The following is a 14786-nucleotide window of genomic DNA, read 5'->3' on the forward strand; positions in this document are numbered from 1 at the left end:
GCAATTTGAAACAAATTACAAAGTAAAAAATTAATTCTTACTTTTAAAAACATTCAAAAGACGTTCCAAAAGGAATTGGAAAAACAAACCAAAAAAAAAAAGGAACTCCACAAACAGGCATTGTCGACACTTAAAAGAGGAGATCATTGTATTAACATTTGCTTGCAACTTGGACTTGAACTTTTTTTCTGCTCCCAATGTCTCATTGGAAGTTGATGAACATCTATTACACATTTCTAAGTACATATACACACAAAATACACATTCACAAGCCCTGCTTCTGGTCTCATTTCATTGGGAGGGAATCAAGGAAATGAGACTGTGAAGGACGATCCTACATCTCAATAAATATCGACACGCAACACATTACATTAATAACATTTACAATATAGAATCATAAAAGATTTGTCTTGAAGGAAGAACATTTTTCAGTGGGAATTCTTGTCTTTTTTGGAGGGTTTTTTTGGAAACAGGAGAATAATTGGAATAGTATTTGTCCTTTATTAGAAATATTATTGTGCTGCTGGTTGAATGGTGGCTCGCACTGATGCTTTTATGCTTCTGGCTCGTAGTCTTGGCTTTCCTGTGGGGTGAACAAACATGACGTGTCATGAATTGTCAGACACTTAATGAAGGGATACACTGTACGTTGCCCAGTATGCACTCTGTGTTTTGGCTACAATTGCTGTACTGTACATCCAACAGAAGAAATTTACCAATAATTCACCCCATTATAAAGTTTTGGTTCTCAGACAGACAAAAATTGTGTTAATGGGATTCCGAAACAATCATTGACTCGGAGTTCCAAGAAAAGAAAGGAGGTCATAACATCATATCAAAGTCAGACTACTACAGACTTGCAGTGGAGTGTGATTTGTCAAACTTAACAGCAGCGGCATCACTCAAAAGAGCAAAATTTGTCCTTAATTGTATCCTTGATTGTAATTTGAATTCTATTAATAGATTACCCATCCATTTTCTAATCCGCGTATGGTCACAAGGGTCGCGGGGTGTGCTGGAGCCTATCTCAGCTGTCTTGCGGCAGTAGGCGGGGAGGACACCCTGAACTGGTTGCCAGCCAATCGCAGGGCACGCAGAGACAAACACACTATTCATACTCACAATCTCACCTCAGGACAATTTACAGTGAACTATTAACATGCCATGCATGTTTTTGGAATGTGGGAGGAAACCGCAGTATCTGGAGGAAACCCACGCATGCACGGGGAGCACATGCAAACTCCACACAGAAAGGCCGCAGCCGGAATCAAACTTTCGTAAACACACATTTTACCGCTCCACCATCTAACAAGTTCATACAGACATGTAACTGCCATATGTTGATACTCAGATGTCTAGTTATTATGCCAACATGGTCTAGTACAATAGCTAAATCAAAATGTGGCATCAAGACCGATAAGGTAATAAGCAAGGATATGCTACGGTGTTGCCTAAACTAGTATCTTATCACATTACTCAGAACTAAATACTGCTTACAGCACTCGGAGGTGGATTTGCACTGGGAATTGTCATGACATGCTGTGATATTTTGACAAACGCAAGCTGACTATATTTACTGCCATTTCAGGTTGGCATCAGTATTTTCGAGCATCCACAAAAATCAACACCAAAATCAGATATGGTTCCTTTGATCCAGGCTCTTAATGAAAAAAATTAAAGTAGTGATGTCACAGAATTCTTCAAAACAAAATGACTTCATGGGCATGCTACGTTCTGAGCAACGTGGTATCATGGAGAAAAACGAGGACGTTAAGGCATTCCAATACCGCCAGCATCCCATTAGTTCAGGAGCGGACACACTTTTGTGCTCAAGGACCACATTTTATTTTTAAATCGGACAGGATGGCCATAGCTAGACGTTTTGGGGACGATGAAATGTGCATGGGAACAAAATACTTTAATTTGAAAGGATTATTTCAACTATCAAATTATTTAATTGAATCAAAAATGTTAATGTAAAGCAACATTTTTAAAAAATCAATCAAAACATGATATAAGGGGATAAATGATAAATAAAAGTAAAGACAATATTGCATTCTTATGAGATCCATGTCAGCCTTTTGGCATTTAGCGTGACAATACAATATTTCATCATTCACATGCGATTTGGGGGGGGGGATTTCAATATTATTGGGATTGCAGTTTTTAATGGCTCTTTATGCAGCTAAATAAAGCACCCAAATATGACATAATTTCAAAGAACAACGAATTAAATCCCACTCATTGGTTTCAACCAGGTTTTGTGGCCCAGCATGTCCAAATCTGAAAGATGACGTCAGTGCACAAATTGTACGTAGTTCAATGTCGCTGTGCAGCCTATAGAGGGCAGCACCAGGCTGCACAAGAGCTTCAAGGACGAGTCGTGAGCTCATCCCCAGCATCGTTTTAACTGCCTCACGCCTACCGCTCACATAAATTCACAGGCTCTGCCTATGTGTGATGCTCCTTGGTCACTTGATGTCTTCATTAAAATTAACTGAGTGGTTTTCCATCAACCCAGCCAGAGTGAGGTTTCACGCAAATTCTTCCTGCACCACAATCCACATTTACAGCAATGCAGGGAGACCCTGGTGTTACCCACAATGCACTAAGGCTGTGGACGTCATCACCACACCCGTTCAGACCATGAGCGCGTGCACTGCTGAGAGTAGCGGGATGGGGGAGGGGAAGGACACGCAAGAGGAGGAATGAGAGAACATGGATGGCATGAGCCGCTGCCTGGCAGAAATGGGAATGATGAAAAATACAGTTTTGCTCATTTGACTGACTAGTGCAGTGAAGTGGAAGAAAGGAAAGGACAACGGAAACACAACGAAACAACGTCTAATGAGATCAAGGAAAAGGGAGGGAAATGATCAACTCAAGGCATAAAATGAAAGTCTTTTTTAAAAAATTTAATCCTCTTCTATATTAAACAGAAAACATTTCGTTCCTGTTTAAAATCAATACACTTGCAAGCAAAAAAATGGGAAAATTGTGTATTTTAAACGTAGTTATTCATAGGAAAAATGTACCATGTGTGTCACGCTTGCTCTGTAGGTTTACTTATTGTGCAAGCAATCTGTTAGGATGCAACATAAGAGCTGCAGTACAGCATTTTGCCTTTTAAGAGATACCCCGTAATAATAATTTGTCTTGACAGATGTAATTTAACAAAACTGTGAGTGTAGCTTGCAGGGATGTGTCGTGAGTCACACTCGGGGGTGTTTAAAATATCATCTTGTGCAGTTGAGTGAGGTAACTCAAACATAAACGCCTCTCAGTATAATTGTAATCAACAATCAATTCAAACAGCGTGACTCAAAGCAGGATGAAGTAGATGCACGGGTGGAACAACGTCATGCTCTCAGGCCACCCCACTGGCCGCCCACTTGTCTTGGTGAAGATTTTGACAAACATGATTCTGTGTTACAGATATTTAAATCTGCCTCACTGCCGTTTCCACACGGTCACATTACATTGAGGCACGTTGATGCTCTGCCACCATATAGAGTCACCACCCATTTAAATAAGTGCAACCGGTATTAAGTCAAGCATAATATACCAACACATGTGCTCAAAATACAAGCAGGGACACATGTTTAGAATTGTGAAGAAAAAAAGAGATTGTTGTGTCATTGTGCTTCTTTGATATGTTCTTGGCAATCTGCAAAATGTCGCCAGTCATTGGTGACGAATGATCATATGCTGATGTCTGTCAGTTAGCGAATCAGTGCTTGTGGTAGACTCTATGAGATATTACACTAAAGTAAAGCAATGGTAAAGTAAAAGGCATTTTGTAGTCATTTAAAATCATCGAAATGTTGCTTCTTACTTAAGATTGTTTCCTGCTTGTATTTTGAATGTTTTTAGCAAAATTCTTGATATGTGTGCATTTTATTTCATTAAAACTTGACTGTGGATGGTATGATAAACAATGACTTCTGTGCCATGTGTGCTGGAGAGCCAAGGCAGATGTGGGTGGTCATGTGTGAACTTGTACACATAGGCTACATGTCCAGTATACGTTTGTATACCCAAACGTACATGTGAATGTGTGCATAATCTTCAGGTCTCTGCCTCTGAATGGGTATGATCTAAAAGAGGAGTGTCCAACGAGTCATTCATGGTTGACCAGTAGTCTGCGGAATGGTCCTAAGTCAACCGCATGAGATATAGGGGGAAATAGAAAACAAGGTGTGTGTGTGTGTGTGTGTGTGTGTGTGTGTGTGTGTGTGTGTATGTTATTAATATATCTTTTTTGTGTCATAGTCCTGGGCACCCTAAGCATCCTATCAGTTTCACGCCAAAAAAAAAAAAACATTATAAAAAAGTAGGTCAACTTTAAATTACCTTAACGCATGACCTGCATGGAGCACAGGAAGTTGTTACCGGTCAGCAGCCTGCAAGGGCAGCTAGCGATTAGAGCTGTTGACATATATCTATATTTTGTTTATTTACTTTCACACTGATGGCATTGTAAACGAATCAGAATCTGGAGCACCAGCAGCAGCATTTTAAAATGCTACACGCGAGCGACGATAGTCATGTTTCCGCACTTAACACGCTACAAAGGTACGTTGTTGCCTCGGTAGGCAGTGATTTCCATTATACAGATTCAGCCTTGCCTTGTATTTACTTTATTTTTCTGTTTCGTTCACGTTAGGGTCCGTTATGACTGTTGCTCATCATGGCACGTGTGTTTGCGTGCGTAAACGCGCGTGTGTGTCTATGCATGCATGCACATGAGGTAATGGGGCTTTGCGAGAGGTTGGCTGCTTGAAAAGTAGATCTTCGGTCAAAAACGGTTGGGCACACCTGATCTACAGGGTAGCCTGTGGAAGATAAGAGAGCACACTGCATAGATACAGAAATGTGCGTATTGGAGCCGATGAATATGGCCGGGGCAATTAGTGGACTCACCCCTGACTGTAAAACTAAATGTTTTAGTGTTTGCAAAAAAACATGCAAACAAAAAAATATAAAGAACTCCATTGTGTGATACACAAGTGCGAGTGTGTAGTTGCAAGCTGATCACCTGCTGGGTGTCATCATATGTCTCTCCTTCTGGCTCCAGCATTCCCTCTGACTGGCCCTCCATGGCCTCCTGCCCATATTCCTCAGGCTGCACGTTACAGAGAGAAAACAAATATAAAGGATGACAAGATGAAGTACTAAGCAGACATACACAGAGACATACGGTCAAATGTGAAGAGGTGCACCTGCACAATCGTTTCGGGATGAACGATGTGGAAAATAATAAATTACGACCCCACCCCATTGCGTTTGCGATTGTGACTTGATGTGATCATTTTTTTCGATGTCCTTTTTTCATGTATTTTTTTCAACAAATAAAAGTCATGAATTATTCAGTAGTTCGGTTAAAGGTCCCAAATTTATGAAACAAAATTGTTTTGGTATAATAAACTTGGATTATGCTAAAATAAAGTAAATGGACCATGAATTAATATGAAAGACAGTTTACAATCTACTTCGAGATCATTATATTTGTAGTGGCAGAATTGAGAGTACAGATTTGTTCTGTTTAAATGCAAGTGTGCGTAATGTTTAGCGGAGATTAACTCATGCTATCACGGCTCCCTTAAACCGAAGAGCCCTCTCCCAATGCCAGGAAAACCACTTTAATCTGTTGTGTTTATACAGCAGGTAATACAGGTGGAGTATTCACTTAAGTGACCTCATGCTGACACAATAGGTTATTAACAAAGTATCCACTATTTCCTTTCTCGGGAGTTTGCTCATCAAAGTCTGTGTGACAATGAGACCTGAATACAAAGCTAGTGGGTCACCACTCTTATTTTTAAACCTCTTCTAATCAAGTCAATTAGGTCGGAGAACAGGCAGTAATCCTCTGTGCTCAATCTCACTGCGAGGGAGCCACCGCAGAGACTCCCTGAGTTAAAACCGAAGAACTCTCTTTTTGAACGTCACCTTATTTGGAACGCTTGCAGATTCTGATGACCTCTAATAGACAAGTTGACAATGCGTCTGCTAAAGATGCAGTTTTGTAAAAGTTTCCATTCGTGCTCCTGCTGGTTACAATATACAAGTGCACTGCAACATACTGAGAGGTCTAATAATTTGGATGTTTAGTGACGCAACTGGGACAAAAACCTCCCGGTGTGCCGTATAAATATAATTACCGTATTTTTCGGATTATACATCGTTCCCGATTATAAATCGTACCAGCCAAAAAAATGCCAAAATATATGTTTTATGATCACACAAGGGTTAAGAAGGAAAAAACATATATAAGTCGCACTGGAGTATAAATCGCATTTTTGCGGGAAATTTATTTGATAAAATCCAACACCAAAAACATACATGTCATCTTGAAAGGCAATTTAAAATAAAAATAAAATAGAGAACAACAGGCTGAAAAAGTGTACGGTATACTAACGTTACATGACTGACATGCCTGGTAATGTCAGTAACGACGTAACATATTAAGAGTTATTCAGATAACTCTAGCATAAAGAACATGCTAACAAGTTACAAGCTATCAGTTTCACTCCAAATCACTAAATCCAATGAAATCTTCATCCTCGGTGTCACTTTTAAACAACTCCCCCAACTCGGGAGGTAGACGATGCGCCGCTTCCTCTTCTACGTCGCTTACGTCAGACTCATCGCCGATTTATCAACAGAGGCCGAGAGCGCCCTCTTGTGGTTTAATATGAAAATAACATGTGAAACGACATAATCATGTGTTAATAATTTCACACATAAGTCGCTCCATAGTATAAATCGCACCCCCGGCCAAACTATGAAAAAAACTGCGACTTATAGTCCGGAAATACGGTACATACTTTATTTTACTTTTACAGCACTGGTATAAGCATGTGAACCGTACTACACTAATACAACTGAAAGACATTAAGGGAGCATTTTCTGCTTTTGCTCCGTTGGTCTAAAATGAGGAATCTCATTCCATGTGCAGACGTTCGTGATGTTGTGGCTTCTGATTTGCAGACGTGACTGCTACGAATGAGGTTTGCACGCAACCTTTTGCCCTGGTGTAAAAATGAGCAGCAGTGTTGCTCCCCCACAACCCTGAACAAGCCAGTAAGGTTTACTATCTTGGCAAGGCAGTGCAGAGGATGAGGATGAAGGCTTAGAAAAGGTCGAGGAGCACGGTTTCACTCACAGCCTGCCAGATCTCAACAATATGTCAATATGTGACAGCGCTCATGCACGGAGAGGTCATTTCGGGTGAACAGCACGATCCCGCACATGAATCGAGTCCAGATGTGGGTCAGAATAGAAGACAGTAGGTCGTATAATGAGAATTTTATTCTCCAGAGAAATAATATCATAGGCAGTGGGTGTTTATTTACTCAGGCAGCTCCACCACATTAAGTACTATTTTTCTGGACACTACTCAGCTGTGTTCTTATGCCATTAAATAGATCCTATCTAAAAGCATTCTGTCCAACTACTGGCTGACTTTCTTGTTAGCCGCGTTCACTTCAGCAGTGCACATTGCATCTTTTTCAAACTGTAGAACATATGTCAGCTTAACAGATGTTATGTCTGCTGTGCAGGTGGTTTGGTAAATGGGTCTACCAGGGCACATTTTAGATGTAGTATAAGAGATGAAAAGACCCCTTTAAGAGGTAAGACATATATTCAACCAAATAAGGCGCCCAGAAATTAATATGGAGCATCGAGAGTAAAGTACAATACTTTCATGTCAATTTGTGTGCTGTTAAGTGTTTGGTCTAAGATCAATTGCGCTTTCGACTTCAGTGCAAAAAGTGAAGTTGAATTCAATAGACTTGCATGACTTCAATTCTCGTGACGGCAGCATGAACAGCATCTTACTGTTAATGTAAAATTATTCACAAACGACAAAAAGCATATTGTTTCATCATATTGTAGAGAGCAAACGGTGGCATAATGTACATACATTCATGTCAGATGGGAATTCATCCTTCTTCAAAAGGCCAGTGGCGGCAGCAATGTTCTCCATCGCTCCAGTGGTCTTCTCAGCCACTACGCACACACGCACACGCACGCACGCACACACGCACGCACGCACGCACGCACACACACACACACACACACACACACACACACACACACACACACACACACACACACACACACACACACACCACTTTCAGAAGAGAATCTTTTTGAAAGTTAAAATTTATGCACAGGATGAAGATTCCCTGTGCACATGTCACAATTCTTTCTTTTATGGCTTTGAGTAGAGTGTTGAATCGAATCCCGGCAACTGGAATAATACTTAAAATAAGAACTCACCTGTGCCGACACTGTCTTTGGCTTTGTTACCTAGTTTACAAAAAAAGAGAAACAGAAATAATTTAGACACGGACAAGCATTTAATTGGACTGTAAAATCACCTTTGTTTTGTGGTTCTGGCAAGCCATTCCACTTGTACTTTAGAGAAAGAAATAGCGCAGTAGTGCAAGGCACAAGCCGAGAGGACGAACAGTCCATCACATGATAATCACAGTAAACATTTGAAATATTCCTGTCTCAATCTCAGCTGTGATGAGCTGTGAAGAGAAGCATGGATATTGTAGCTCAATTTAAAACTGGCAGGGAGTCGCATTTGATACACATTTAAAGTACGTTAACCTGCAATAGCAGGTTCAAAAATGCTTCTAAACATTTGAGCCTGATATGATTCTACACCTTGTAGAATCATATCAGGATGGATTAGGCCCGTAATCTATTCGGCCCATTGAAACCGACAGTCCAGGGGGATGTTTCCTCCTGACCACTCGAAAAAAATTCTCTGAAAGATGAGCAAAAGGTCTGCCTGGCTTATATCAGGCCACCTCAGAATAACAAACTTGTCTCACCAGCATTACAGAATGACACATTTACTCAGTGTCCTATGCAAAGGCTAAGTGTAAATGTGATGATTATATTGTCTGGTCCAAAATTGCATCACTTAGCCTGAACCCAAAATAGTCAGTCGTAGCTGACTGTCATTTCCTGATGCATAATTATGATAGTCAATAGGGCAATGTATAAAAATTTTAGCGCTGGATTTAGTTTAAAGATGACTTTTAACAGAAATGTAAGCATCACTGCTTGTGTAACACCCAAAATGGACTAAACGGCTCCACAGACATGAAAGGCAAGCAGGAAATACGCCAAAGATATGGTGCACTAAAAAAAAAAAATATTTCGGGGGTGGAGTTTTCTTTCTTCTGGTATTTTGCTCGACTTTACACAGATAAAATTGAGTGTAACAGGACATTTGTACCGTTGTGAGATGGAATGAGCCTTTTCCTGACCAATCGTGGCAACATCCCTCATTTGCCTTAACATCGTGGCATTCAGAGCGCAATATGCCATGCTTGCCATTGCGTAACAGAAACTGCAGGCTCTCCCCTTGTGGATGATGTAGTCGGCGTGCGTGTGGCATGGGCAATCAGAGAACGGCTTGCACACCTAATCGTGCGTCCATGTATGAAAATAGTGACAGGGGAGCTATTACAATATTTTTAAGATGATAATGATTATAATCCATTCAATGAATTGATTTCTAGAATGATTCAGAGGGATTGCCCCAAGCTGCTGTCATCTTCATGAATGACATTCCATGGCATCCACCACACATTACACCACCGACGCCTTGAGTTGGATGTGGTTTTAGCGAATGTAAAATTTTGTTGACTTTTTGTCACCATATTTGCAGATACGCCAGGGGGCACACAAAGAAGGGCCTGTCAGGTGTAGCGTGTCTACCAAATTCACAAACACGCTTAACTAATCCCCTGCAATGTCACGAAATTTGTTTTTACAACCAAGCACAACAGTGCCAGTCTACCAAAATAGGGCCCATGGCGTTAAACTGTTTTTCACCATGGGAGAGAATTTTTAAACATGAGATAAGACTGATGCATGAAAGTGCCACCTGGTATTAGAAACAATGAACAGTTCCTGACGTGACACGGTTGGCCATTAAAACCTTGTTCCAACTAGCGGCAGGAGTTTAGGGATGTTGTACTCCTGTAATTATGAGCTGTGTGTGAAAGTACTGGGGCATGGAATGATTTGTTTCATAGATATGTAAAGACTCCCACATAGCTCATGTCTCCAAACTGGCCAAAGATACGAAGGCACCGGGGAACAATTAATTCAAGAGACTTAATCAACTTTATTGCTGGTTTAAAATACAACCACAGCATTGTTCAATTGTTTGACCTTTTGGCAGCTCTCATCCATCTACACTTTACTCCACTGGGCTATTTGGCCAATCTACTGCCGCATGTGCACCGTGGTCGTGCATGTGATCTCACAGGGCTCTGGAACTGGGTAGCATCCACACGCATTATTGGTCCCTGAGGACAGTTGAAAGCCAGCAAAGGAGAAGCCCAATGATGAAGCTTTCTAACAAATAGCAGATTCACAGCAAACCTAAGTCGAGGAAATGCATCCATGTGAAAACAACAAGCTAGTGGGTGCGCTGGAAGAACTACTTCTACAGTCCCAAAAAAACTGTTCTATTTTGTGCATAACAAGACAACTGTGCAGGATCTGAAAAAGAGCCAGCATGCACTTTGACTGCTGCCTGACATGTTTACTGCTCATGATGAGTGACAGGCACACAGTAATTGGATTTCAGGTAAGATCTGATTGTGCATACATCTGACAACTTTTTTCTCCACAATGCACCCACACAGTGTGACCATATCAGTGGTGACAACGACCAGGGGTTTCCATTTTGGGTTTTCTAGCAAAGAAAGATTATACAGATATACCTAACGCTGTGTAATGCAGGACTTGACCAATATTTAGTCACTCAACAAGGTAGCAATCAAACACGGGACCTCCAGGACACTCAGGAGACTCTGGTTGCATTTTAAGGATTAACTTCAGCTTTGGCTTTTTCTTTGACTTTGTGAACAAATGAACCTGAAACAGTAATGTGCAAAAGATGTCTTGTCGCCCTGGATGCTCAGTAAAATATGGCCAAGTCAGGATCTAAGAAATGCACATGGAAACGTATGTTTTGTTTTCTCTACAGTGTATCTGATCGGCACATCTCCCAAACACACACCCAATTTTAGCTCGCTTGTTTCTCACTGCATCAACTACGTGGCATGTAAAGGTGAGTACACAAGTTACATTTCTGACGAGTTACTATTTGCAACTGAACTTTGACGCATACTGTACTTTACATATGTGTTCCTGCATGAAAATGATAATAAATATTCTGACAATTCACAACACAAAATAAAAGCTCACACAGAACCTGTAGTTTGGGACATCCCGCTATTGTGCCACCCTAATGTCCGTCAATAAATAATGCTTAACCACTGATAGGGGCTTAGCAAATTACAAAATGAGAAACCATAAGTGAGATGGAATTGTGACATGCAATCTGCAGTGACGTGGTCTTGCAGGAAACAAGATATATATGTCACGAAATGTTGTATGTGTTATATATGTCATACAATATGTACAATATACTCTACATTCATTTTGCTCGCCCATGAGCTTTGCCTGCACATCAAGTGCACAAACGTGACACATGATGCCCCACCCCCAGCCCATCTCATGCTTGTAGCTCTATCAAGTGAGGCGAGAGGCCATAAGGCTATTCAGAGCATCGCATCAGCAATGACTACTCCTCGCCAAAGTGCACTACATCTCACAACACCTGATATCGACGCTATTTAGTAGCTGGTTGTTAAAACCTCTATAATTAATCGCACAGGAGATCGACCAGCATATGTTTAAACACGGGCATTGATCATTTGTCTGGTTGAATTAATCATTGACTTTGGCAGTAACAACATTTTAGCCAGTGTATCCATCTTTTACATACTGTGTTTTGAACCAAAATTGAAAATTGGGTCCAGAATTAGAACAAGGCAGTGTGACTAATCGTTCTTTGTCACACTGTATAACAGTTCCTCGTACAGTGGTTGTCAGTCCCAGATTTGGGATCATCTCACCTACAAACATAACTCCCTCTTTAGTCTTCTCGGCCGCCACAGCAACTCCTTCCTTGGTCTTCTCTGCAGCCACAGCCACACCCTCCTTGGCTTTGGACAAACCCTTCATCAACACGTCCATCTTGGGGGAGCAACTGTGCGCAAATCAACACGTAGTAGTCAATCACCGGGCACAGCCATGCAAAGAGACTCATGCTGATAAAGAGGAGACTGAAACAGTTCAATACATGCAATGGAACATGCAGTGGGTCCAAAAGAGCTGGGGAAATGTGAGGTGCACCGCCCCCTGTGGTGAAACCCGATAGGTGCAGTCCGGCCAACAGGCTTGTAGGGAAAAATAGCCACTGTGTTCACTCACGCATCAGGGCCCTTTTCAGAAACCTCCCCCAGGCATTCAATATTCAAAGCGAAAATATTTCAATGAAATGGTTAATTGTGGAGGGGGTCATTAATTATTGCTCACTTGTAATGCTACGCTCAGTATTGGGGTGATGCCTGCCTGCATGGGAACCCGGTCCTTTTTTTTTTTTTTTGAGGACTGCACAGCATATTCATGGAGGTGAGATTTATTACTGGGGGATGGGACCACTGCCATATCTACACGCATCGCGGTGCTCACACGTACATGGGGGGTAACACCATAAGTGTGACCGATTTTCGCACAAAATGAATATGCAGTTTAAATTTAAACCGGACGCCATTGCTTGTACAGCAGTTTAATTATTTGATGACGCGCAGCAATTTTATTGAGCGATTGAGGGCATTTTCAATAGCAACAAACAGCAAAGCATCTAGAATCAAAAATACTGTATTCGATGTGTTCACGCCAATTCTATAAGCCGTCTCCAAATGGTGGCGGCCGCTGAACAGTAACGCCGAGAAATATCACTTGCAAGCCAATTAACGAATATAAAAGGTATCCCTACCTATTTACAAATAGCCTCGGCTTGTCCGCTTCGTGGTCGATCGAGTGGAACTGTCGTCTTTTTGAGTGCAGAGATATCTTCAATAATCACTACGGTGGGCCTTCCTCACGATGATCTCCACCAACAGTGCGGCTGAGATCGTCACGTACCCCTTCCTTCCCCTCCCTTCCACTCCTACACGCCTCCACCCCCACCGCCAGCCTCCTCCACCATATTGATCACCCCCTGGCTCGATGTCACCTGGTACGGCGAGCAGAAAGCCTTGAAACAGGTCAACATCACGATATTGTTATTGTATTTATTTGTACGCTATTCATTTTTGTATTTCTTTTTTGTAATGGCAACAGCCTGACAAAATGCACCTAAAACAAAAAATGTGAGCTGGTCGTGATGGTCACTGTTTGGAGTGCAGTTGCATGAGTAAAAGCCATTCAAGTCTGTATGGCAACAGCCTGACAAAATGCACCTAAAACAAACAAAAAAAAATGTGAGCTGGTCGTGATGGTCACTGTTTCGAGTGCAGTTGCATGAGTAAAAGCCATTCAAGTCTGTGCAAATAAATCCAGTTTGACTGTTGAAGGTATTCGATGATTACTACACCGAAACAATGCTTGAAATGTAATGCCAAACGCACCACATGGGATTTAGACTAATTCTCTTAAACACAGTATAGCTGCATAGTATTTATTCTCACGACCCAGCCTTGCAGCAAAGCTATCTGCCTTGGGCAAACTGTACTCCTGTTGGTCCATTTCTTGTGTGCAGGTGCTGCTGGTGGATAGTGTCATTAACATGAAGGCTGCATAGCATATTGACTTTTTTTCCCATGCAAGATAACTTGAGCTATGAGGGCCTAGCAAGGTAATTTATATTACATATACACTACATTGCATATGTAAATGGTAGATATTTTCTTTCGTTTAGCCACAACTTCCCAGTACTCTTAACCATCCATCCATCCATTTTCAAGTCTTCTTTTCCTCACAAGGGTTGCAGGTGTGCTGGAGCCAATCCCAGGTGTCTTCGGGCAGTAGGGGGGCTACATGCGTAACTGGTTGCCAGCCAATCGCAGGGCACTCAAAGACGAACAACCACCTGCACTCACACTCACACATAAGAACAATTTACAGTGCTCCATTAACTTGCCATACATGTTTTTGGAATGTGGGAGGAAACCAGAGTACAAGGATAAAACCCACGCAGGCACGGGGGAGAACATGGAAACTCCACACAGGAAGGCCAGAGCCGGAGTCAAACCCTGCACCTCTGCACTGTGAGGCCGCCGTGCTAACCAGTCATCCACTGTGCCGCCTACTCTCCACTGCTAACCCAAAAAATATAGTATATTTTAAGAGGGTTTTTTTTTTTTGTTAATGCAGAAAAATACAGAATAAGGTGTTTATGGTTAACCATATGGAACTTATTCTGGAAATTTGGTTATGATGATGTCATTATGCATATGCACCTTATTCTGGAATTTTCTGTATTAAAAAAAACTCTTAAAGGATACTATGCTGAAATGTGAGTTGTGGAGTACTGGGAGGCTGTGGATAAATAAAACACTGAACTACCTTGTACCTACCTACCTACCTAAGACGAGAAAATATCGTTAACTAATCATTATGCGTAGTTTTTATGTGAATAACGTTGTAAGAGGTCAGTGGAGTCACTATGTGACCTTCACATTGATGCTTTTAAAGGACTACAAGGAGAAAGCCAAAACTATGTGGGTCTGTGCTAAAAAACGTGCACGTTACAAGCTGATTTTTTTCCCCAAGTCGATTCCACCCACCCCTGCTCTCTGACGTGATACAGTGACGTGGTCCTCTGTGTCACTGGGGGAAGGAGGGGGTTGATCGTGAATTACTCCCCCAAATTTCTCCTGGATGTTAGG

General features: G+C 41.5%; 1 protein-coding gene across 3 annotated transcripts; it reads right to left on the reverse strand.

Moving 5' to 3' along the window:
* Window positions 1–452: 452 nt before the first annotated feature.
* Window positions 453–13041, reverse strand: sncb (synuclein, beta). 3 transcript variants are annotated; one of them, XM_019870107.1, is made up of 7 exons: window positions 12893–13041; window positions 11967–12100; window positions 8290–8319; window positions 7931–8016; window positions 5039–5125; window positions 4354–4403; window positions 453–583 (listed from the first exon to the last, which is right to left on the reverse strand). In XM_019870107.1, exons 2-6 carry the CDS (start codon window positions 12085–12087, stop codon window positions 4389–4391), a joined length of 339 nt encoding a protein of 112 aa, XP_019725666.1. In that variant the 5' UTR covers window positions 12088–12100; window positions 12893–13041; the 3' UTR covers window positions 453–583; window positions 4354–4388. The 3 variants fall into 3 exon arrangements, with proteins under 3 accessions (XP_019725666.1, XP_019725664.1, XP_019725665.1); XM_019870105.1 differs by lacking the exon at window positions 4354–4403 and having other exon boundaries at window positions 12893–13030; XM_019870106.1 differs by lacking the exons at window positions 4354–4403; window positions 12893–13041 and having other exon boundaries at window positions 11967–12121.
* Between the last annotated feature and the right edge of the window lie 1745 nt (window positions 13042–14786).

This window comes from Hippocampus comes, unplaced genomic scaffold (genome assembly GCF_001891065.2).
Source record: "Hippocampus comes isolate QL1 unplaced genomic scaffold, H_comes_QL1_v1.1 scaffold9, whole genome shotgun sequence".
Classification (NCBI taxonomy): domain Eukaryota; kingdom Metazoa; phylum Chordata; class Actinopteri; order Syngnathiformes; family Syngnathidae; genus Hippocampus; species Hippocampus comes.

What these genes read in the sequence shown, in the direction of transcription:
- sncb (XM_019870105.1), bottom strand. Translation starts at nt 12,087, where the DNA reads ATGGACGTGTTGATGAAGGGTTTGTCCAAAGCCAAGGAGGGTGTGGCT. An exon ending in CAAAGACAGTGTCGGCACAG is followed by an intron (nt 8,017 to 8,289) that starts GTGAGTTCTTAT and finishes GTGTGTGCGTAG; the next exon opens with TGGCTGAGAAGACCACTGGA. An exon ending in AATTCCCATCTGACATGAAT is followed by an intron (nt 5,126 to 7,930) that starts GTATGTACATTA and finishes TGTAACGTGCAG; the next exon opens with CCTGAGGAATATGGGCAGGA.